General features: G+C 44.4%; 2 protein-coding genes across 2 annotated transcripts in view; both read right to left on the reverse strand.

The window, feature by feature from the left end:
* Nucleotides 1–22,865, reverse strand: part of SPEF2 (sperm flagellar 2) — a 116,266-nt gene that overhangs the window by 26,733 nt on the left and 66,668 nt on the right. The window contains exons 25-30 of the mRNA XM_056848228.1: nt 19,907–20,058; nt 17,998–18,187; nt 14,944–15,205; nt 12,982–13,095; nt 10,350–10,488; nt 7,620–7,849 (exon numbers count right to left, since the gene is read on the reverse strand). Coding sequence (XP_056704206.1) covers nt 7,620–7,849; nt 10,350–10,488; nt 12,982–13,095; nt 14,944–15,205; nt 17,998–18,187; nt 19,907–20,058 — 1,087 coding nt within the window. The remainder of the gene's footprint in view (nt 1–7,619; nt 7,850–10,349; nt 10,489–12,981; nt 13,096–14,943; nt 15,206–17,997; nt 18,188–19,906; nt 20,059–22,865) is intronic.
* LOC130476303 (zinc finger protein 862-like) lies at nt 1,709–4,423 on the reverse strand. The gene is made up of 5 exons (XM_056848229.1): nt 3,410–4,423; nt 3,099–3,316; nt 2,803–3,011; nt 2,586–2,709; nt 1,709–2,088 (listed from the first exon to the last, which is right to left on the reverse strand). The coding sequence occupies exons 1-5, from the start codon at nt 4,421–4,423 to the stop codon at nt 1,710–1,712; spliced, it is 1,944 nt and encodes a 647-aa protein (XP_056704207.1). The 3' UTR covers nt 1,709.

Raw genomic sequence — 22,865 nt, forward strand, 5'->3', positions numbered from 1 at the left:
ACTTGCATAGAGCCAGCGGGTTAGGAGCGATGGACTCTAATCTGGAGAATCAGGTTTGATTCCCCACTCCACATGAAGCCTGCTGGGTGACCTTGGGCAAGTCACAGTTCTCTCAGAACTCTCTCAGTCCCACTTACCTCACAAGGTGTCTGTTGTGGGGAGAGGAAGGGGAAATGATTGTAAGCTGGCTTGAGACTCCTTAAAGGTAGAGAAAATTGGGGTATAAATGTTAATATAGATTTCCCCCCCCAGTTCTGAAGTATGGAGGGCAAGAAATACAGGTATGGGAATCCAGGCAAGCAGTGCCCCATATTTTCTCTTCCATCTTCTAAGCCCCGATATGCCACAGCTACTTTTAGCAAGCTCTACTTGATCAGCCAGCTAGTTAGACAAACTATGCATGCAAGTCAAAGGCAGCAGAATTCTACCTCTACAGTTGCAACTGCGAAATCCAAAGCATCAAGAAGCTGAAGAAGATTGGGCACGTACTGTGATACGTTCTAGAGCCAGGTGTCGTTATTTAAGGTGTCTTATCCAGAACACACAGGTGGTACCCTTTGTATATAAGGGAGACATGAAATCCTTAACTTGTTTTCGCCACAAAGATATTTCATTCTCCTTGTAGCTTTCTTCATGTTCTTGCAATTTCTGTTGCATTAAAATATACTTAAAAGTCGATTTCTTCATTATTTTGTTGACAACAAAACTCAGCTTCATAATTTGAGGCATAGAGGGCAGGATCTTTATCGCTGCTGTTGATCCAAAGTGAACACTAAATACCACTTTCGAAGAAATGAATGCTGTGATGCTTCAAAACAATTTGAATGCTGAAACATATGAGGCAGTCAGCATTCAGTATTCTGCAAAAGCAATGTATTTGTCCCTGCAAAAAATTATTTTGTATAACAAATTCCCAAGAAAGGAAGGACTTTTTTGCTTTTGGACTGTGGTATAGTGGTTAAGAGCGGTGGTTTGGAGCAGTGGACTCTGATCTGGAGAACTGGCTTTGATTCCCCATTCCTCCACATGAGCAGCGGAGGCTAATCCGGTGAACTGGATTTGTTCCCCCACTTGAAGCCAGCTGGGTGACCTTGGGCTAGACACAGCTCTTAGAGCTCTCTCAGCCCCACCTACCTCACATGGTGTCTCTTGTGAGGAGGGGAAGGGCAGGTGATTGTAAGCTGGTTTGATTCTTCCTTAAGTGGTAGAGAAAGTTGGCATATAAAAACCAACTCTTCTTCTACCTTTAATTTTCATGTTGGTGGGGGTTGGGGTGGGTTTCCCTGGCCTAGGCTTTTCATTTCACTTCTCCTGGGGTGAGACTGCAGTGTAGCTCAGTGGTAGAGCATCTACTTTGCATCCAGAAGAGTCCAAGTACAGTTGCTGGCATCTCCAGCTAAAAGGATCAGGTAATAGGTAACTCAAAGACCTCATCCTGAGACCCTGAAAAAGCCACGACCAGTATGAATAGACCATACTGACCTTGATAGAACCAAAGGTCCAGCTAAGGTTAAAGCAACTTCACGTGTATTCCGTTTCTGCAATTTGAAAGGGCGCACAATACTTATGATTTCCTCCCAGTCTCTATAGCATAAACTGAATTCTCGTGATTTATTTAGCTAGTGTCTAATAAACAGTGACTCTTACCCCCTCCCAAGCACACTACTGCATTTGTTTGTGTGGGCAAGATGGAGAGAGTGTTCCTCATTCTAATCACTTCCAAATAAACTTTCCCAATCAGAGTCGGAGGAACAATCTGATCTCTCCCGAGTAGCCATCCATTGGCTGCCCTCCATTTTTCTGTTCCTCTGCCAAGAAATATTCCACAACTGAACAGCCTTCTGGGGGTCAAAATTGTTGATGTCTGGAGAATTCATCTGAATGATCATGAGGTCAGTCATGCTTTCGAGCATCAGCTTCGGACGCCGCTGCATCATGGTCAGCTTCATTTGACAGAAGCCGCGGGCCGCCTCGTCGGAACTTGCAGGCAGCGCCAAGACCAGATCCACCAGTGCCAAGATGTTTGGGTATTTATGAGAATAATCTGAATTCACCAAATCCCATGTTATCCTTCGGACATTCTGATATCTAGAAAAGGCAATTGTGTTTATTAATTAGATCTTTCCAACAGGTCTCAAGCTTAGGTCTCAAGATTAAATGTCAATAAATGTGTGGAAGACGCCACTGTTCACTGGTAAAAGACATCTTGTTTGCAAAACAGCCACAGTTCAATCCCTGGGATCTACAACAGGGTTGTCAAACTCAATTGTTACGAGGGCCAGATATGACATAAATGCCACTTCGTTGGGCCGGGCCATGCCTCGCCAGCCCAGATCAAGGGTGGGTGGGTGGCTGCTTTGGCTGGCTCATGGGCCAGATAACAGCTCTTAAGGGGCCATATCTGGCCTACGGGCCTCATGTTTGACACCCCTGATCTACAGTAAAAGGTCTCAGAGAGCAGATTCTGCCTAGTATCTTGAAGAACTGCTGCTGCCAGTCAGAGTAGACAATAATTAACTAGATGGACCACTGGGTCTGACTCAGCATAAGGCAGCTTCATAAATTCACATGATTTTGCTTATTACCTATTATACAGCTCTGCTTTCAGCATGGTCCATTCGGTCTCAACTTCATCGACCTTCACACCGGCACGTTCCAACATTGGCTCATAATACTTGGTCAGGACAGACACTTCAACCTCACCAAATTCTGTAGGAATTTGAAAGTTAACATTAAAAAAAAAGTTCCAGAAAGAAAGAAAAATCCTTAAAATGTATTCGTTCATTGCCACTGCTTCCGTACCCTGTATGATTTCGTTGGGCCACAGTTTAAAACTCCCGATAGTACTTGCTCTCAAAACGTCTTCGCTAGCATCACAAAAGCAATCGCGCAGGTGGTTCAAAAGATTGCTTAATAGTTCTGTTCGGTCTTGCTTTATATCTCCATCTCCGATTAGCTGGTGACCGTGGAAGTGCGTTGTGGTCTCCACTAGGCGCTCCCTAGGACCAGACCTAAAAAATATCACACACAAGAGTTATCCTGGTGCCTCTGATTTTTACTCAGCTGGTAATTTGTGGCAGTTGTTTATCACACTCAACCTCGCTCTATACATTTGGAGGGTTTCCTGTGTTGACTGAATAGTTGCAAAAACGTCCGCAATGGAAGAGTTCTGATCCTGGGCCACGCGAGACAGGATGTTGAGGACATTAATGACATCCAGCAAGAAATGGGAAAACTTAACAATGTCTGTTTTCAGAAGGAGCTTTAAAAGGTCTTTTGCTTTCTGGTGATTTGAAGAACATGGCTCTTCTTGTATCTGGAAATCAGCAAAAATAACCATTAAACCATTGGCCCTCCCCCAAATACAGTTTTTATCCCCCTCCACTTGTGATTTTAAAAGAGTATTTACCTCACTCATGTGTAGGACAATTGCAGGGTACCCTTTAAGCAGAATTTGAAGAGCAGTCTGTAGGCGGAGGAGCCAACGGGAACCACCAACTCGAGAAGGAATAGCTGGCCTCAGTTTGAGGGCTTTGTATGTTAGCTTAAGATTGCTTTTATTCAGGGGTGAGTTTTGATAAAAATAGTACGCATTTTGCAAGAGACCCAGGAGAACAGTGTACAGATGAGTGCTCTTCAAGGTTGTCTTGTAGGCCATTTCAAGCCGATGAACGAGACAATGTACACTCTGAACACACGGCTGGATTTCTTTCAAAAGTTTAGCCACCCCGTTATTTTGCCCCACCATGACTTCTGCGCCACCACTCCCAAAGCCAACTAGCTTCCTTGCCCAGTCTTGGCTCAGCAGATGGAGCTGCAGATTGGTCTGCAGTATTTTCAAAATGGCATTTTTCACCGCCGAAGCATTGTACTGGTCTACCGACTGAACCCCAACGATCTGGCAATGGACCTTCCCTTCGTAGGCAAAGCGCACATAAACGAGAGCTGCTTCTGTGCTCGTGTGGTCTGTGACACTGTCGCTAATGAGCGAGAAGAACTTGCATTGCTCCAGTTTCTCCTTCAAGGCCCTTCGCTCCACCTCAGCAATGAAGTGAATAAAGATTCTTGCTGCCTTGTCATTTCTGAAGATGGATCCGATATCCACCCCCTTCATATCGTCCAGCTTACACATCCAGTCCAGGTCTGTGAAGGGCCGTCCAGTCTTGGCAATAGCATGGCATGTTCTGAAGATGTTTTCTATTTTCCCTAAGGTTGCTTTATTAATATTTTTTAATAACTGTTCAGTGGTTGTTGTATCTGGGGTAGAGGAGTTGGCCGCTTCCATACAGGTTGCCCAAGCGTGGGCTTCACTGCTTTCATGCTCAGTGACTAATTCAAGTCTGAAGTCATCCGTCCCAGAACAAAAGTTGTGTGTAGCTTCTCCCAAGTCCACATTATGCTTCCGACATAAAGCGCAGTACATCGCGCCTCTTCCGTTGTCGTGCTTCAGCCAAGAGTATTTTGACAGCCACATTTTTTGAAACTCTTGGCTCCTCTGCGATTGCTTGCCTGGAGCTACAGTCTTCTTTTTCAATTGCTTCAGAACGGCTAAGGCTATAAATATTTTAAATACAACTTCACATTAAAATGTTTTGTTATCACTCTTGTTATCACTTCACTTGAATTTTCCTCCCTTCTGGCATTGTTACCCATACTCCGGAATAATAGGAACATTATAAAATTGGTACACTCAGAGCTGGGTGTGCTCCTGTTAAAAAGGGTTTTCTTTTCCCCACCCTACAGCTCGAGTTCTGTGCCAACAAAAGCTACGTTCTATACCTTGCATAATGCATGCACCATGAGCTCAATTACATCATTTCTTAATTTGCAATAGTTTTACTGCTTTAATCATTCTGTATAATTTATTCTGGCCATGTGAGTAGGTGCAAAGGATGAGTCAAGGCACCAAAGCCTCACTTCCATCTGCTACAAATCTTATTTAGCAACCTTGATGGTTACTGAGGTTTCAGCAGATGTTGCCCACACACTTTCAAGTGCTTCTTTTTGCACCAATACGGGGTAGAAGTTTGAAAAAGGAAACATGGAAGCCAAAATTCACAAGAAACTAAAATCCTGCATTCTTCTGTGCTCCTACAGAACTGCCGCATAAAAACAGTCCCTGAAGTACGATGCCGACATATAGTTGTTGCGGCTTCCACAAGGGTTGCCAGCCGTAGCTGGCAAGCTGCCGGGTGACTTTGTGGGCAGGGGCAATCTTATTGACATTGAGCTGATGCACAATGCCACTTCTGGCAAAACACACACACACACAAAACCCAGAAGTAACATGTGGGAATGATGCTCTATGATTCACTCCATAGCTATATGACTAAACCATAGCTATAGAGGAAGGCTGGAGGCTTCTTGTTTCCTCACACTTTACACAATTGGCAGAGAACTGCCCTGCTTCCAGGACTGGGAAGATCTATTTATTTAATTTATTTATTTTCTTCATTTGTACCCTGCCTTTTTTCCCAGTGGGGGCCCAAGGCAACCCAGTGAGCTTCTACAGAAGAGTAGGGATTCGGACCTGGGTCTCTTAGATACTAGTCTAACACTCTTAACCAGCACACCACAGATTCTGAATTTATTCCTGATAAATTTACTACATCACAAATTTTTAATACAAAAGGGTAAAGGAGTCTGAGAACAGCATCACAAGAGATGCTTTAAGAGCCTTGCAGCTCAGAAACACATGCATCTCCTAAGGTTGCATGTCATACAAATACTGCAGGAGTAAGAAATGCAACCTACCATATTTTTCCGTCTATAAGACGCCCCCATGTATAAGACAATCCCTATTTTTTTTAACCTAAAATTAAGAAAAAATAGGGGTCCTCTTATGCATGGGGGCATCTTATAGCCTCCTTCTGTGTATAAGATGACCCGTCTAATTTTGGGGCTAAATTTTTAAGAAAAAAGGTTGTTTTATACACGGAAAAATACGGTAGTTTATATCAGTCTTTAGACTGGCATCTCCAGTCAAAAGGATCGAGCAGTATCTTGTGTGAACGGCTCATGAGGCTCATCTATAATACAGCCTGGACTCCAGTTTATTACCTTAGTAAGAATTAAATCTTAAATTATGTCACTTGCTTTGGAGACTCTTTGCCTTTCTGTGTGTTTTGTCTGTGTAATTTTAGCAACATGATAGCCTCTTATAATAAACTTAGCAACTGAAGTATAAATGTATAAATTCTGATGTTAGAACACTTTCAGACTCCTGAATTAAACTACTTATGCAAGTTTAACTTAAAGAAGTTAATAAATCTACACAATGCATTACAGATTTGCCATGCAGAACAGCAAAACTTTTAAAACAACATTTGAAAACGTAAGATCCAAATCGGTGGAATACTTATTACTTGACATCTACAGCTTTTTCACACGCTATGCATGACAGCAAACCCGGCTGCTGTCGAATGTATCATTAACAGGAGTGTATAAGTAACAGGAAACCACATGCAGTCCCAGCTCTCTCACAAGTATTCTTGAAAGGTACATGTAGGTTATATTTACCTTCTACAGTTTCAGGTACGTTGGAGACAGACATTGTTTACAAGAATTGGGAAGTGGCTCAACAGAGATCTTGCTTCCTATGACATATGCAGTTTTGTCCCACTGAACATTTTGCAGTTTTCCCCCAACAATTACAAAAAAGGCATTTAACATAAGGCAAACATGGGCTGCTTACACATATCACAGGCAACAATCCCTCTGTGAATTACCTTCAAATCTCTGGGAGGAAAATCCCCCCCAAATTATTGTCTGCCTCTAGCCTCTAAAGCCAGCTAAATGTTTCCTATTGAAAAGGAAACAAATACGCAGATCATGAGAGGGAAGGCAGGAAGGGTTTGCATCAGTGTTTGGCTCTCGTGGCCCTTTCTTACATGCCCAGTGTAATGCTGATCACCACTTTGGGGGCAGGAAGCAATTTTCCTCCAGACCAGATTGGCCAGGCACCCTGGAAGGTTTTTTCCATCTTCTGAGCATGGAGTAGGGGCCACTGGGGTTGTGGGAGGCAGGTAGTTGTGAATTTCCTGCATTGTGCAGGGGATTGGACTAGATGACCCTGGTGGTCCCTTCCAACTCTACGATTCCAAGATTTTGACTCTGCTCTTTGACCGAATTCACACATGTCACTTAAAGCACTTTCTGGCCCTTTTGCTACTTGTGTGTGTGGCTCCATCCACATATCATTGGTTATTACACTACTGTTGCACTGTAGCAATCATTTGCTTGTCTTGTCCACAGAGGAAAATCCAGTTGTGAATCATTGCTATAACCCAGCGACAGTGCAATGCCTAGCAATGTGTGAATGCAGCCCTGGTGTGAAAGGCAGTTTTCAATGCACTTTTATCAGGTTTCCCAGTTGACCATGTTCCCAGTTGACCCAGTTGCCCATGCAGAAAGGTAGATTTATAGTGGCATTGCAGCTTTTCTGCACTCTTCATGCCACTTCAATCTTAACTTACAGAGAAACATCTTTGAATACTGGTATGCACAGTTACAGGAAGCATCAGCGCCAACAGTAGAAGTGTAAAAAAATTAGTAGCTTTAAACCTTAGGCCGATAACTAACTCACGTTTGCAAAAAGGTTAAAGAGGGAATCTTCCTACCTTTTGGTGCCACCTGTAGAAACTGTTTATGAAGACTGCTAAGCTGCGAAATCGTTAGAGTACCATTCATAGCAGTCTCTACCGATGGAGGGCGGGATGGAGGGACAGCATCCGGGAATACTTTGATATCAGCATTAATGTAAAACTCTGTCCCTTCTAGAACAAGCTCGTTCTGGATTCTAGAAGATGTTTCGATATGGTGGCGGGCAACCTCGATTAATTTCTCAACGCTGTAAAGATATGACATTAAATAAACTAGAATATCATTATGTCAACAGTTCTTTAGCACATGTAGCTGCCAGGACTGCATCTAGGGACGCTTTCACACATGCTAAATAATGCATTTCCACTTAGGGTTGCCAACCTCCAGGTACTAGCTGGAGATCTCCTATAACAACTGATCTCCAGCCGATAGAGATCAGCTCACCTGGAGAAAATAGCCTCTCTGGCAATTAGACTCTGTGGCACTGAAGTCCCTCCCCTCCTCAAACCCCACCCTCCTCAAGCTCCACCCCAAAAACCTCCTGCCGGTGGCAAAGAGGGACCTGGAAACCTTACTCATATCCAATAATGGTTGACGTTGCTCTGTGTGCTTCGTACCCAAAAAGAAACATCCAGTTCTTCAGGAAAATTATTCTGTATACCCTTTTGTATTTTTAATAAATTTGGCCATAGATATACCTTTCCCACTCAGTTTCAGTACCCTTTAAAAGAAAGCACTGGCATTTGCTGTTAACAAATATATGGCTATTATTATTATTATTAGCCCACCGGAAGAAAATGGCCCCTTGGGCAACTGGACTCTATGGCACTGAAGTCCCTCCTCTCTCCAAACTGCGCCCTCCTCAGGCTCCGCCCCAAAAACCTCCCACCAGTGGTGAAGAGGGACCTGGCAACCCTACTTCCAATGCACTTTGCAAATGGATCTAACTGTGTGAAAATGCAAAATCCACTTGTGACCATTGCTAAAGTGAGTTCAAAGTACAAACGAAAGTACAAGGCTCAGGCTGACAAACATCGCTCCCCCAGTAAGGAATGCAAGGTGGGGGATCTCGTCTATCTGTCCACCAAGAACCTACGATCCATTAGCCTGTGCGATAAACTCAGTGCCAAGTACGTGGGTCCATCCCCCATTTCCCGGATTATTAATCCAGTGACTGTAGAACTCTCCTTGCCCAAGTCTCTATGGAGAATTCATCCTGTGTTCCATGTCAGTCTTTTAAAACCGTACATTCCTTCCCAAAAATGGCATCCTGAGCCACAACGCGAAGTGCCTGAAATGGTGGGGGAGGAACAATTTGAAGTAGCTAAAATACTGGATTCTCGCATTCGCTACGGTACCCTTCAATACCTGGTCCACTGGAAACATTTTAGTCCCGCCCAGGATGAATGGGTGCGCGCCTGTGATGTCTCCGCCCCCCACTTGGTACAAGAATTCCATGCCGCCTACCCTCACAAACCCACGCTGGGAGGGTGAAGGGGGGTCTTTAGGGGGGCAGAATGTCAGGAGCAGGCCATGAGGATGGTATGTGGTAGTGTTGTTGTGCTGTTTTGTTGTTGTGCTTCCAGGTGCTGTTGTGCTATTCTGTCCAAGGCCAGTCTAAGCCCCGTGTTTAGTCTTCATAGATTCCCATACTGTGGGAATCGCCGAGTGCTCCTTCCTGCCTGTTGGAGGGGGAGTTGCCTGGGTAACCGGTTATCTCCTTTTGCTCTCCCATATATGCTATGTGCCTTGCCTTTGACCCTTACTAGTGTCCTTTTGAAGATGGCTTCTGAAACCTGTCGATTCTAACCAATACAACTGCTTTCGTGGATTTGCCGTCTGCTGAAATCTGTTTATGGGTTTGCCTCAGGGCTAGAGCTTACAATGCCCCAGTTACAGACAGAAGATGACTGCCAAAAAATGAAAATTAACAAACTAATCGCTAATGAAAAATGAATCAACTGAGGAGAGGGGTCTTTAAAAGGAAAACAAACTAAAAAAACCCGTTTCTATGCACACCTCTAATAATTATGAAGATGCCTGTGGTTTTCATCTGTTATTAATGCTGATGGTGTTCCTATTGCTGATTTTGTAATTTATTCCTGTGTTTTAATTTTGCGTGTGAACAGCTTTGGAGACAATTGGTGGGAAAGTGGTTATACATCTTTTGAATAAGTAGTAATGAAATAAATATGAGCAGAGACACAGTATTGGATCCAAACAACCTCGCTGCTGGTGAAAAAGGAACAAGAGGTCCAATTTAATCACCCAAAAGGTTATGTTGAAGCTAGGGTTGCCAACCTCCAGGTACTAGCTGGAGATCGCCTACTATTACAACTGACCGCCCAAAGTTCACCTGGTAGAGATCAGTTCACCTGGAGAAAATGGCCACTTTGGCAATTGGATTCTATGGCATTGAAGTCCCCCCCTCCCTAAACCCTGCCCTCCTCAGGCTCTGCCCCAAAAATCTCTGCCCCCAAAATTTTCCAACCCAGAGCTGGCAATCCTAGTTGGGGCTCATGGGACCAGCATATACACAAGCCACATGGGATGGGGCAGTAGTAAGCAGGGGAATTTCATAAGATTGGCTGGAAGAGCTTTCTGGATCCAATCCAAAGGTATGGCCTTGTGTCAGAAATACTGCAGTTGAAAAACGATTCCCCCTGATAGCATCTTTATCCCGTTTCTTGGTCCAGACATCTACCAGGTCCAGCTACTATGCTTCATCAGCATTAACCATCTCTTACCTGGACATTTCAGCCAAGTATCTCTCTCCAAGCCATTTTTCCATATCCCTGTACACTAGTTCGGCTTTCGAGGTTAAATCTTCAATGAAGGCGTGCGCTTTAAATTTTAACATCTCAAGTCGAGATTTTGCAGCCTCCGCTGTGGACAAAGTTAGTTTGGAGTAAATAAAAAGAAAACACTCACCAACTAATTTTACAAGTTTGACAACCAAACGTTAGCCCTTTATTTGAGAAACAGGCATCCTGAGCCTCTGAATCTGCAAATGCTTAGCTATGGTTTAAGTATTACTTGTGGATATTTACACTACAATTATGGATTGGCAATTAGCTTCCTTTATTGGATTGACTCAATAAAGGAAGCCACAGCCTTCAATGTGCAAGATCTGAGCAAGGCTGTCAAAGATAGGACATTTTGGAGGACTTTCATTCATAGGGTCGCCATAAGTCAGAAGCAACTTGACGGCACTTAACACACACACACACACACAATTAGCTTGGTAAGAAACTAGCCCTCTTCAATTGTTATGTTTTATTATGTGGTTGAGGAGAATGTGCAACACGTGATCCTCCTGTTATTCACAATCATCATTTTGCCAGAAAGGCCATGCCAGGGTTGCCAGCTCCGGGTTGGAAAATATCTGGAGATTTTGGGGGTGGAGTCTGAGAAGGGCGGAGTTAGGAGAGGGGAGGGACTTCAATGCCACAGTCCAATTGCCAAAGTGGCCATTTTCCCCAGGTGAACTGATCTCTATCGGCTGGAGATCAGTTGTAACCGCAGGAGATCTCCAGCCACCACCTGGAGGTTGGCAACCCTAGGCAATGTGCAAACCTCTGAACACCAGTGCTAGCAGGCAGCATCAGGGAAAGGCCTCGGCCTCCGTGTCTTGTTTTGTTGGGCCCTCCAGGGCAACTGGTTGGCTGCTGTGTGAAATAGTATGCTGGACTAAATGGACCACTAGTATGGTCCAGCAAGCTCTACTTATATTTTCTGTGGGTTCTGGTTCTTGTGTACAGAAACAGAAAACACGAGCATTGCCCCTTTCAGACAAAACAGCAGTTGTGTTTCAGGAAGATTAAGTGCAGCATGTGTAGTAAATCGTGTAGTAAAAAGTAACAACTGGAAAGAGCTACTATAGCTTTGAAATCATTGCTCATGTTAATAGGGTTCCCATTTGCCCAGTTATGGCCAATTAATTGGGCTGGTTGGCGGATGGAAGCAGGCCAGTTGAAGGGGTAGAAGTGATCCCCGCGCGTGGCATGATGATTTCACTTACGAGTTAACCCTGGAAGCACCGGCATTGTGATGGGGACACTCTAGCATTTCCATAGAGGTTTTGGAGGACAGTGCTACAGCATCCCATGCGATACCGGTTTACCCTGGAAGCGACATTATCGCACCATATGCACAGATCGCCACCCCCAGCCCCGCCTCCACAAAGCTCCCACCAGTGGCCGGGGGGATCTGGCAACCCTACACATTAACCATGGTAAAGTGTTACATCTGCACTGAGAAAACCACGGTTAAGGAAACTTTCCTGCCTCTACGGCATTTCTACTCATAGACAAGCAGGTTTTACTAGTTGTCTTTTTGGGGAAGGGCATAGTTTAGCAAGTTATACTGTAGTTTTGGATGGTCCAGAATAGACCAATCTCATCAGATCTCCGAAACTAAGTAGGTTCAGCCCTGGCTAGTACTTGGATGGGAGATCACCAAGGAAGTCCAGGGCTGCTATACAGAGGCAGGCTGCTATGCAGAGGCAGGTAATGGCAAACCACCTCTGTTCATCTCTTGCCTTGAAAACCCTGTGGGGTCACCAGAAGTCATCTGTGACTTGAGGACACTTTCTACTATCACTATAGCTTTACTACCTGGATCTTATAACCAGGATTAAGGCAACAAAGGTAATTTATGCTTGGGCACTTGGACTCATGTTTGGCCCCAGTCTGACTCGGTTGTTCCTTGGAGCTCTACACGAGTTCTCCGTCCATTCAAAATGACTTCACTGCCAGCCCTCGCAATGTCCAGGTCTTCCCATTCCTCTGTTAATCCGCCTTTTCCCTTTAACCTGAGCTCAGCCTGGCTGAAATCTCCATGCAGATGGCAAAACCGGGCCACAAAAAGACTGGCTTCTCTCACAGCCAATCACAAAGCAGCATGTAAAGAGGTGGCGATTAAAATACTTCCCGCTTCCTGGCACTCTTTCTGAGCAAAAGGAAGGCTTCTTAAAATCAAGGCGTGGATTTCTCCCCCACACACACTTTCTTTCAGATTGCTCCATTTTTTGTTTATTGTTCTTAAAATGCTTTTTTATGCGACAATTGGTTTTTTTTTGGGGGGGGGAATCTTCTCTCACAGTGATCATTGCAATTACAAAGTAGCATTTATGGGGGTGGGGACTTGATTTGAGCTTGGAGGCTGCTGGTGCAGAGATTCCCAGCAACGAACCTCAGGCAAAACTCCCATGCATAAATGACCAAAGTATGGTTAGCTCTGACATTGGTTTAATGTTATGTATGTAACAGGCTCAACTAAATATCGTTCAAGCTTATGGAAGAGGACTTTTTCCCAGTACTTTTCCATTTGCAAACAATGAACATTTCTTGGGCTTATATCTTTCAGATTATTGCTTACCTTCATGCTCTAGTGCAGTAAAAAATTCTTGCTTCATTCTAAGTTTCAGTTCCTGTTTTTTTAAGTCCTCCGGGGACAGAGGAATGAGCGGTGGTTCAACCACAGATGTAGATTCTGCAAGGAAGAGAGAATGTTTTGCACGGTACTGAATCCACACATTCTTTGAGCTGTCTTGGATGCGTTGCGGTGCCACTGCAGTACCAGTTGCTAGCACTAAACAGCTAACATTTTTGAGCATTTTCCACATACACACACAAAAACGGTTTCACTCAAACTTTCACAACACTAAAAATTTCACCATTTTGGAAGTTGCAATATTTTACACTATTGGTTGGATCCTGCCTGAAATTTCAGATGATTCCCCCCTTCCAAGCAAAGCTCTATCTCCTCCCGCCCCCCACTCCACCACTATTCCTGGGGATACCCCACTCCCTAGGAGCACCATTTGAAGGTGAATTTTGGATTGTAGCAGAGGGGGGAGGGGGAGAAATGGTGCGTCTGTGGACAGAAATTTTTCCATCTGTGGAAATTTTAGGTGGGCTCCAAGCCTACATAATGATCAGCACTCAATGCAATAAGCAGGGTCGCCAGACCTTTGAATGGGGAATGAAAGGCAGTTGTACTAGGACACGATAGAGGTCTATAGAATAAGGCATGGTATGGACAGAGTGGACAGGGAGAAGCTTTTCTCCTCTCTCATACTAGAATGCGGGGTCATCTGCTGAAGCTGGAGGGTGAGAGATTCAAAACAGATAAAAGGAAGTATTTCTTCACACAACGCATAGTTAAATTGTGGAACTCCCTGCCTCAGGATGTGGTGATAGCTGCCACCTTAGAAGGCTTTAAGAGGACAGTGTTCATGGAGTAGAGGGCTATTCATGGCTACTAGTAAAAATGGATACTAGTCATGATGCATACCTATTCTCTCCAGCCTCAGAGAAGCATGCCTATTATATTAGGTGCTTTGGACACAAGCAGGACAATGCTGCTGCAGTCGTCTTGTTTGTGGGCTTCCTAGAGGCACCTGGTTGCCCACTGTGTGAACAGACTGCTGGACTTGATCCGATCCCACATGACCTTTCTTATGTTCTTATGACACAAACAAACTATTGGGGAGGGAAACATGCTTGTGAAAACAGCATATGGCCTTTTGTGGTTAAATGTTCAAACAGGTACTGTCATTGGTTCTTGTAGGTTATCCGGGCTGTGTAACCGGGGTCTTGGTACTGTCACTTTTCTGCAAGGCAGAAATATCCACCAAAATAAAAGTGGTTTCACTCTTCCATAGTGCGCACAAGCACCACAAAATCCACAGAGCTCCACAAAAAGCAATCACTGCAATTGAATCATGGCCATACTGTAAGCGCGATGAATGAGCAGAGGAGGCATACGTCAGAAAAGGTATGAAAGGGGAGAATGCGTGAATTAGAACAGGGGTTAATAAAACTTGATTCTGGGGAAAGCCTTCTTCAGAAATCAATCAGTGCTCCCAGGATCATAGAGAAAAACTCGTGTCATTCTATGCAATGATTCTCATGTGTTCTCTTAAGGGGGAGGGGGAGCCAAATGTTTTTAAAATGCAGTGGAGCAAAGAAGCACGGACACAAAGATAACCAGTGACTCAAAGCAAACTCTGCTTTTTGGAAACATACTTTTTTTTTTTTACCCCATACCAGCAGTGCCCTCACAAATATCCCTGGGTACAATCAAACCTGGATGATGGCCCGGGCTATCCTGATCTCGTCAGGATGGAGAAAAGCAGAATACAAGTAAAATATAAGAGTAAATATATAAAATAAGCATGTGTAAAGTCCCTCTGTTGTCTGCTCTTTGGCCGTGCAAGGGGCTGCATCAAGATCAGTGTAGCAGTCCAACTTTTCAGTTATGTCTTTTTCTTGAGCCCGTGTGATTTTATTCATTCAGAACCACTTCGTAAAAAAGAAACAGTTGCACCTTGCTTACCTCTCTTTTTCCCTTTTTTGGTGTCTTTGCTCTCCTTTCGACTCCCCTTGGCATCCTTTCCACCCTTCCCCTCTTTCGCCTCCTTTCCGCCTTTCTTCTCTTTCGCCTCCTTCCCACCTTTTCCGCCTTTCCCCCCTTTGCCTTCTTTTCCGCCTTTGCCAGCAGCTGCTTGGGAAGATTTCTGGTGTTCCTTCTCATTTATTTCTTGCTGCAGGCGCTCTCTTTCTTCCTCGGCCTCTTTGTCTTGCATTTCAGAGCTGACCTTAAATGTTAACAGGTATGTTTTAGTACAAACACCAGGTAAGAGAGCCCCATGGCACAGAGTGGCAGTACTGCAGTCAAAAGCTCTGCTCACAACCTGAGTTCGATCCTGGAAGAAGTCGATTTCAGGTAGCCGGCTCAAGGTTCAGCCTTCCATCCTTCCAAGATTGGTAAAATGAGTACCCAGCTTGCTGGGGGTAAAGTGTAGATGACTGGGGAAGGCAATGGCAAACTACCCCATAAACAAAGTCTGCCTAGTTAACATCGAGATGTGATGTCACCCCATGGGTCAGTAATGACCCGGTGCTTACACAGGACTACCTTTACAAGCACCAGGACTACCTTTACAAGCACCAGGAACAGCAAGGCAGTTCATGAGAGGGAGGGCATCTTGGCCGTCTTCTGGGCATGGAGTAGGGGTCACTGGGTGTTTGTGGGGGGGTAGTTGTGAATTTCCTGCATTGTGCCGGGGGTTGGACTAGATGATCCTGGTGGTCCCTTCCAACTCTATGATTCTATGATTCTAAGGCAACAAGTTTGAACAAATTGTCATTCTCTTGTTTTACAGATAGTCAATATTTTTAGAAAATGTTAAAAAGAAGAAAATGGGTATCATAAATATGCATCTATTGACGGTATTTATCAGCTGCAGTTCATGGGGGGAGGTAGTTGTGAATTTTCTGCATTGTGCAGGGAGCTGGACTAAATGACTCTGATGGACCCTTCCAACACTATGATTCTATGCAGCAATTTGCTGAAGAACTGTCACCATCCAAACGAGGAGAGGGAACTAGTTCTGTTGGTGGAGGGGTTAGCAGAGGTATCAGGGCAGTCACCTTAGCCCTGTGCAGGCACGCCACCAGATGTTCAGCAGCTGCGTGCCTGCATCCATCCATTCCACCAGCATCTCTGGACACTCCCTACTGAGGGCTCCAAAATACTCCTCCCATTCACTAGCACTCAGCACACACTTAACAGGCAGTTTTTCAGTGATCTGCTGAATGAGCTGCCGCTGATGTTCATACAGACCTTTTTGTGAAAAATGATTATTTAGATAGATGGACAAACAGTTTGTATGTTAAACTCTGAAGATTAGGAAGGAAGGGAAGGTAAACATCTGATGTAAACTATCTCTATCCACTGATGTGAAAGCTGGACATTGAAGAAAGCTGATAGGAAGAAAGTAGATTCCTTTGAAATGTGGTGTTGGAGGAGAGTGTTACGGATACCGTGGACTGCCAAAAAAAAACAACCCAGTGGAATATAGATCAAATCAGGCCTGAACTACAGTAACTCTAGAAGCTAAAATGACTAAATTGAGGCTATCATATTTTGGTCACATTATGAGAATCACTGGAATCACTGGAAAAGACAATCATGCTAGGAAAAGTTGAGGGCAGCAGGAAAAGAGGAAGACCCAACAAGAGATGGATTAACTCAATAAAGGAAGCTATGGCCCTCAGTTTGCAAGATCTGAGCAAGGCTGTCAAAGATAGGACATTTTGGAGGACTTTGATTCATAGGGTCACCATGAGGTGGAAGTGACTTGATGGCACTTAAAACACACACATACATCCTCTGATAAACAATCTGCTTTTTAACTAGTTCTGCAGTGCAGTGATTGATTAAATGTCAACGGATGTCTGTGTTACCAATCACAGGTGCCTCTTTGAGATACTGAAGGAAGTATGATAACAATGTTTTGAAATAGTTTCAGGAAGGTAGACGTGTTGGTCTTAAGTAGTTAGTTAGTTAGACGTGTTAGTCTAGTCGCTCCTTAGAGAACAAGATTTTCGGGGTGTAGGCTTTTCAAGAGTCAAAGCTCCCTTCGTCAGATGTATCTGACATATCTGACATATCTGATGATGTATCTGACGAAGAGAGCTTTGACTCTCAAAAGCTTATAACCTTAAAAATGTGTTGGTCTCTAAGATGCTACTGGACTGGAATGTTTTAAAAGCCAGAGTTCCATATTCACCCACCTTGATTTTATTGCCTAGTACAGAAATTTACCAGAACCAAGTTATCCTCAAAAAATAGTTGAATGTCTAAGCCTGAAGCATGATTTAAACTAACCCCCAACTGATTAGTAAATTATTGCTTGCAGTCTTAATTTAAACAGTTCTCTTGACAACAGAGCCTTGGCCTGATACGGAGCCCCATGAACAACCTGAAGAACACATGGAACTCCTGCAGGAGAAATGGCTTCTCCATTTGTTTTAACAAGGTGAGCTCTACAAACGATCTCCTTGTGTTCAAAATATTGTCGAAGGCTTTCACGGTCAGAGTTCATCAGTTCTTGTAGGTTATCCGGGCTGTGTGACCGTGGTCTTGGTATTTTCTTTCCTGACGTTTCGCCAGCAGCTGTGGCAGGCATCTTCAGAGGAGTAACACTGAAGGACAGTGACACTGTCCTTCAGTGTTACTCCTCTGAAGATGCCTGCCACAGCTGCTGGCGAAACATCAGGAAAGAAAATACCAAGACCACGGTCACACAACCCGGATAACCTACAAGAACTGATGATCTCCTTGTGTCTTAGAGAGAAAGGCTGGCTCTAAAGGAAGTAAACGAATGAATCTCTTGGTGACCCGTGCAACCAGACACTTGGACCCAAGACAACGTTCAGCTTGCATCTCTCTTTCTGAAGCTAAAGGAGAGTTTCACAAGCAGCTCTGGATATGGTCATCTATTGTTCCTAGTAACACAGTCATCAGCCTAACTTCAGGATGCCTGATGTGGAGACTCGGGATGTGCAGCGTTTGAGCTCTTCGATAAACGCAGATTTTTCTTACCATGTTAGATATTGTCATGACGGCATTGTGCCACGTCTCAGAGAGCAGTTTCTCATCAGAGTTAAAATTAAACAAGGCGCTTTCAGAAGCCAGATAATCCTCCTTGGCGCTCTTTATTTGATATGCTTTGGTTTTCTGCTTGGTGAGTACGATGTCCGGAGAAGGACACCTGCGAGACGATAAAGGGATTCTAAAAAAAAAAAAAAGACAAAAAACAACCTTAGTCTTGAATTTCCTACAAGGAGTATACATATTTACATTGCACCAATCATGGTTTCATACATTGCAAAGGTATCCTCAGACAAACTAACAGCCACTGAGGCTAGAGGTTACAGACTATGACACACACCCATATATACCAGAATGCTGGGACCAGCTTTGTTACAACCCATCATTGTAGGATACTGTGTAGGACACTTAGAACACAATCCTAAACAGAGTCATAAGCTACTAAGTCCACTGAAGTCAATAGGCTTAGAAGGGTATAAGGACTGTATTGTTACGGTATCATCTGTACAAAGCAGAATACTCACAACCAAGTAGTCTGCCAGTCCCCCAATGGGGGTGAGGGCACAGGATTCCCCCAACTCTAGTTTCTCATTGCTGCTAATTTTTTAAATAGCCATCTGGCCAAAGGCGTGACATCCCTTCTGGGAAAAACCCAGAAGGAATGTCATGTCTCTCTAAGAATTACCACGCAGTTTCCGGTGATCCCTAGGGAAGTGAGATGTCACTTCTGGGTTTTTCCCAGAAGTGACAGCATGCTATTGGTGATGGCTGCCGCCATGGCCCTGCCCCAACCCCCCAGTCTCCCACCATAACTGGCAACCCTGCAACCAAGGCTCAACCAAATTATCTATCCACCCTTCTGTGGTTGGCTGATTGTGCCATACATGCAGGTCTCACTATGCACTAAGCATGCTTTCTGAGTGTTGCAGGAGAAGGAAATCCAAGCTTTGCCCTTGGCTCCCTGCTGTCACTTGCTGAGACCTATGAATTAGGGCTGGTTGAGCAAAGAGGCTATGTGATCACCAGAATAGCTAAATACATTCAAATCTCTTTGTGTCGTAATGGCAATAGGACTCAAATCCCCTAAAAAGGAGTGGGGAATTGAACCCGGCTCTCTTGAGTAGGCAAGCACCAGAGCAGGATGCAAGTGCCCGGTTAGCTTTAGCAACAGTTAGCAACCCTGAGCCCATATTTTATTATTTATATCATCCCTGCAAATGATCATGAGCTCACTACTCTGCCATGAAGTATTCTAAGAACCTTGGGCCAGTCGTTCTCTCAATATAACCTACCTCACAGGGTTGTTGCGAAGGTGAACTGTGCACCACTCTGAGCTCCTTGAAGAGGAGGAGGAGATGGAGACGGAGAAGGAGAATTGGTTTTTATATGCCGACTTTCTCTACCACTTAAGGAAGAATCAAACCGGCTTACAATCACCTTCCCTTCCCCACAACAGACACCCTGTGCAGTAGGTGAGGCTGAGAGAGCTCTAAGAGAACTGTAACTTGCCCAAGGTCACCCAGCTGGCTTCATGTGGTGGAGTGGGGAACCAATTCACCAGATTAGCCTCTGCCGTTCACGTGGAGGAGTGGGGAATCAAATTCAGTTCTCTAGATCAGAGTCCAGTGCTCCACACAACCACTCTTAACCACTACGCCACGCTGGCTCTCTGGAAGAGGGTGGGATAGAAATGTACGAACTATTTTTTGACATGTGAAAGTTGAACATATATTTAACTTCTAGCTTTGTAAACCCTCAAATTTTAATACTGTATATCTACAGCTGCTTCTTTTATTTCTTCTAGGAGATGTCCTAAGCGTGCAGCAATGTTCTCTGTCAATTCACCACACACAAACATACAGATTTAGTATTTATTGCAATGTTACAATTCTGACTGTACGTTTTAATCTTGCCCTCTTCATCTCCTTGAATCAGGTCTACCAGGGGTATTCTGCTAAACTCTGTGCTGGTCTCTGTGGGGGTTTTGCCTTCCATTCCTCGATAATAGTCATGCAACAGTCTCTTGGTATCTTGGAAACGGTCCACTTCGTACTGCATACATACAAGGGAAGGTTAATTTTTTCTTTAAAAATCAGTTATTTTTTGATACCTCTTCTTAACAGACTGTACACAAAACAGCTCATAAAACATCAAAATGCTGTACAGATATTTTACAAATCCCAATGAATACAACACTCCCAGTCCTTAAATAATTTCAGGGTGCTATATGCTTAAGGCGCAAAGTAGGTATTATGGAGATTGTGTGTGTTGTTGCCACTGAAAGCAGAAGCCGCATTTCCTCCCTGTTTTCAGCTTGTAATATTTAGTATTTTAGAAGTGTGATGTGACCCAACAACATCATCACAACAAAAGCTGTACTACTAGATGTTTTGAGGGAGACAAGGAGGATATATGGGACAAAATGCATAAACTGTATAAAATCTGGTTTGAGTCTAAAAGATCCACTGAAAGATCAATCAAAAGTATTCTCTTAATATCAGAGCAGATAGACCTGTTGGTTCAAAATAAAGTACAAAAAAAAAAAAAATAACCTTAAAGCAAATACATGGCTTCTGATCTTTATTGTACTATCTGTGACCAACATAAGAACAACTAGGTTACACAGAGCCGTGGCTGCCCCATAGCTGTGGCATTCCTCTCCCTAACCTAGACCCATCATCTGGCCATGTTTCAAAAACCCTTTTAAAGGGATCGAACACAGGATTCACATTTTCCTTCCTCCCTGCTTCCCTGCAATTGGCCTTAAGAATAGTTGGTCATGCACAAACACTAACCATGGCTAATGATAACCAGGGTCAGCAACTAAATCCACTCGTAACTGGCTTCAAACCTTGGATAGAAACAAAGATCAGTTGATCAAAATTAACATTGTGAATAGCCATGGTTAAAGTGGGTGAAGGGTGAGGAAGGAAGAATTTGTGAGGGGGCGTTGCTAAAGGGCAGCCGTGTCCCTTGACCATGGTTCACACTTTACCATGGTTAAGGGACTAGCAGTAAGAGTCATTTTTTGAAGCAATCAATCAAACTGTTTTACAAGAGAGACACTGTCCTTCAGTGTTACTCCTCTGAAGATGCCTGCTACGGCTGCGGGCAAAACGTCAGGAAAGAAAATACCAAGACCACGGTTACACAACCCGGACAACCTACGAGAACCAATGAACTCTGACCGTGAAAGCCTTCGACAATATTTTGTTTTACAAATCTTTGCCTCACAGATACCAAAGCACCTTTGAATAGCTGTCTAAAATACACTTATGAAAGAGCTATACAAATTGTGTTGCTTCACAGCAAACTCAAGTGGATTTTGCCAAGTTCAGAAGACGAACCCCTTTAGAAGGCAGCCAAGAAACATTGTGCACCTGCCACACTTTGATTTATTATTAGAACAGAAGCCTCTGAATTTGTAACTGAAAAAAACACACATACAGAAACCCCAGTGCTGTATATTCATGGGAAAATTCACAAAACCACAGTCACAAAAGGAAGAAAAACCAGCACAAAGCACCCAGTTGCATAGAATAACCACCAGCCCAAAGGCCAAAGCCTGCCAATCTTCAGCTTCACATCCGACCTAGCTCCTGGCAGGTCAGGAAGCCAGGCCCCAGAAGGAAGGTAATGCTGGGAAAGATGAAACAAAGCTAGCCAGGCCAAAGCAAGGTAATGCAGAGGTTAAGCAGATTGAGGTGTCTGTGTGTGCACAGAGACAAGGCTAGATAAAGCAATAAGCCAAAAGAGGTCACGTATTAAGATCCGTAATGCAGATTAGCATGGACCAGAAGCTGCTACAGATATCCAAACCAGAGAGCAAACCTGACCTAGAAGTCTTCAAAGTCTTACCACTTGTGGTTTCCCTGCTTTGGCCAGGACTGGGAGGTGGTACACAAGCCGAATCCCTGCTTAACATCCCTCCCAGGCGCCAAGACTCATTGCTGGTGTGAGTCCACATAGTTAGCCAGCATGGGGTGGCGGTTAAGAGCGGTGAACTCTAATCTGGAGAACCGGGTTGGGTTCCCCACTCCTCAACATGAGCGGCGGAGGCTGATCTGGTGAACCGGGTTGATTTTCCTACACTTACACATGAAGCTAGTTGGGTGACCTTGGGATAGTCACAGTTCTCTCTAAACTCTCACAGCCCCACCTTCCTCAGAAGGCGTCTGTTGTGGGGAGAGGAAAGGAAGGTGACTGTAAGCCACTTTGAGACTCCTTAAAAGATAGAGAAAATCGGCATATGAAAACCAACTCTTCTTCTTCTTAGATGCCCAGAAAAGCACAGAAAAGTCCATAAGAGTCCAGAGGCAACCAAAGACCCCAGATGTGCCAGACAGTTTCTGAATAACTGAGAAGATGCAGAGACTGCTGTGTCAGCATCATGGACTTGACCATGGTTGTCCTGCCATTTTTGACTGTGACTTGCTGGTACAGGCACAACACAGCACAGCTATCTCATATACCTGGGGTAGGGAACCTTTTTTCCGCCAGAGGCCATTTGGATATTTATAACATCATTCGCGGGCCGTACAAAATTATCAACTTAAAAATTAGCCGACCAAGCCCCAAACAGGCAGCTGCCCCAGATGACTCCCCACCCGGCACGGGCAAGCAGGCAGGAATCCAACAGGTGGTGCACTGGCCCATCTGGTGGAACAGGATGGTTTGTTGTACCAGCCAGGAGTAGCTGTCCAGCCGCAAGCCGGAGTTGCTCCTGCTCTGCATGGTCGGGGCCAGATTCTACAGCCGGCTCCTGCTACCTCTGCCGGCAGGGATGAAATGAGGACACACTGGCTAAGAACTTGCGCCCCCCCGGCGCATTCTAGCCCTGCCCCCTTTAACCCCTCTAT

This window comes from Euleptes europaea, chromosome 4, assembly GCF_029931775.1.
Source record: "Euleptes europaea isolate rEulEur1 chromosome 4, rEulEur1.hap1, whole genome shotgun sequence".
NCBI lineage: Eukaryota > Metazoa > Chordata > Lepidosauria > Squamata > Sphaerodactylidae > Euleptes > Euleptes europaea.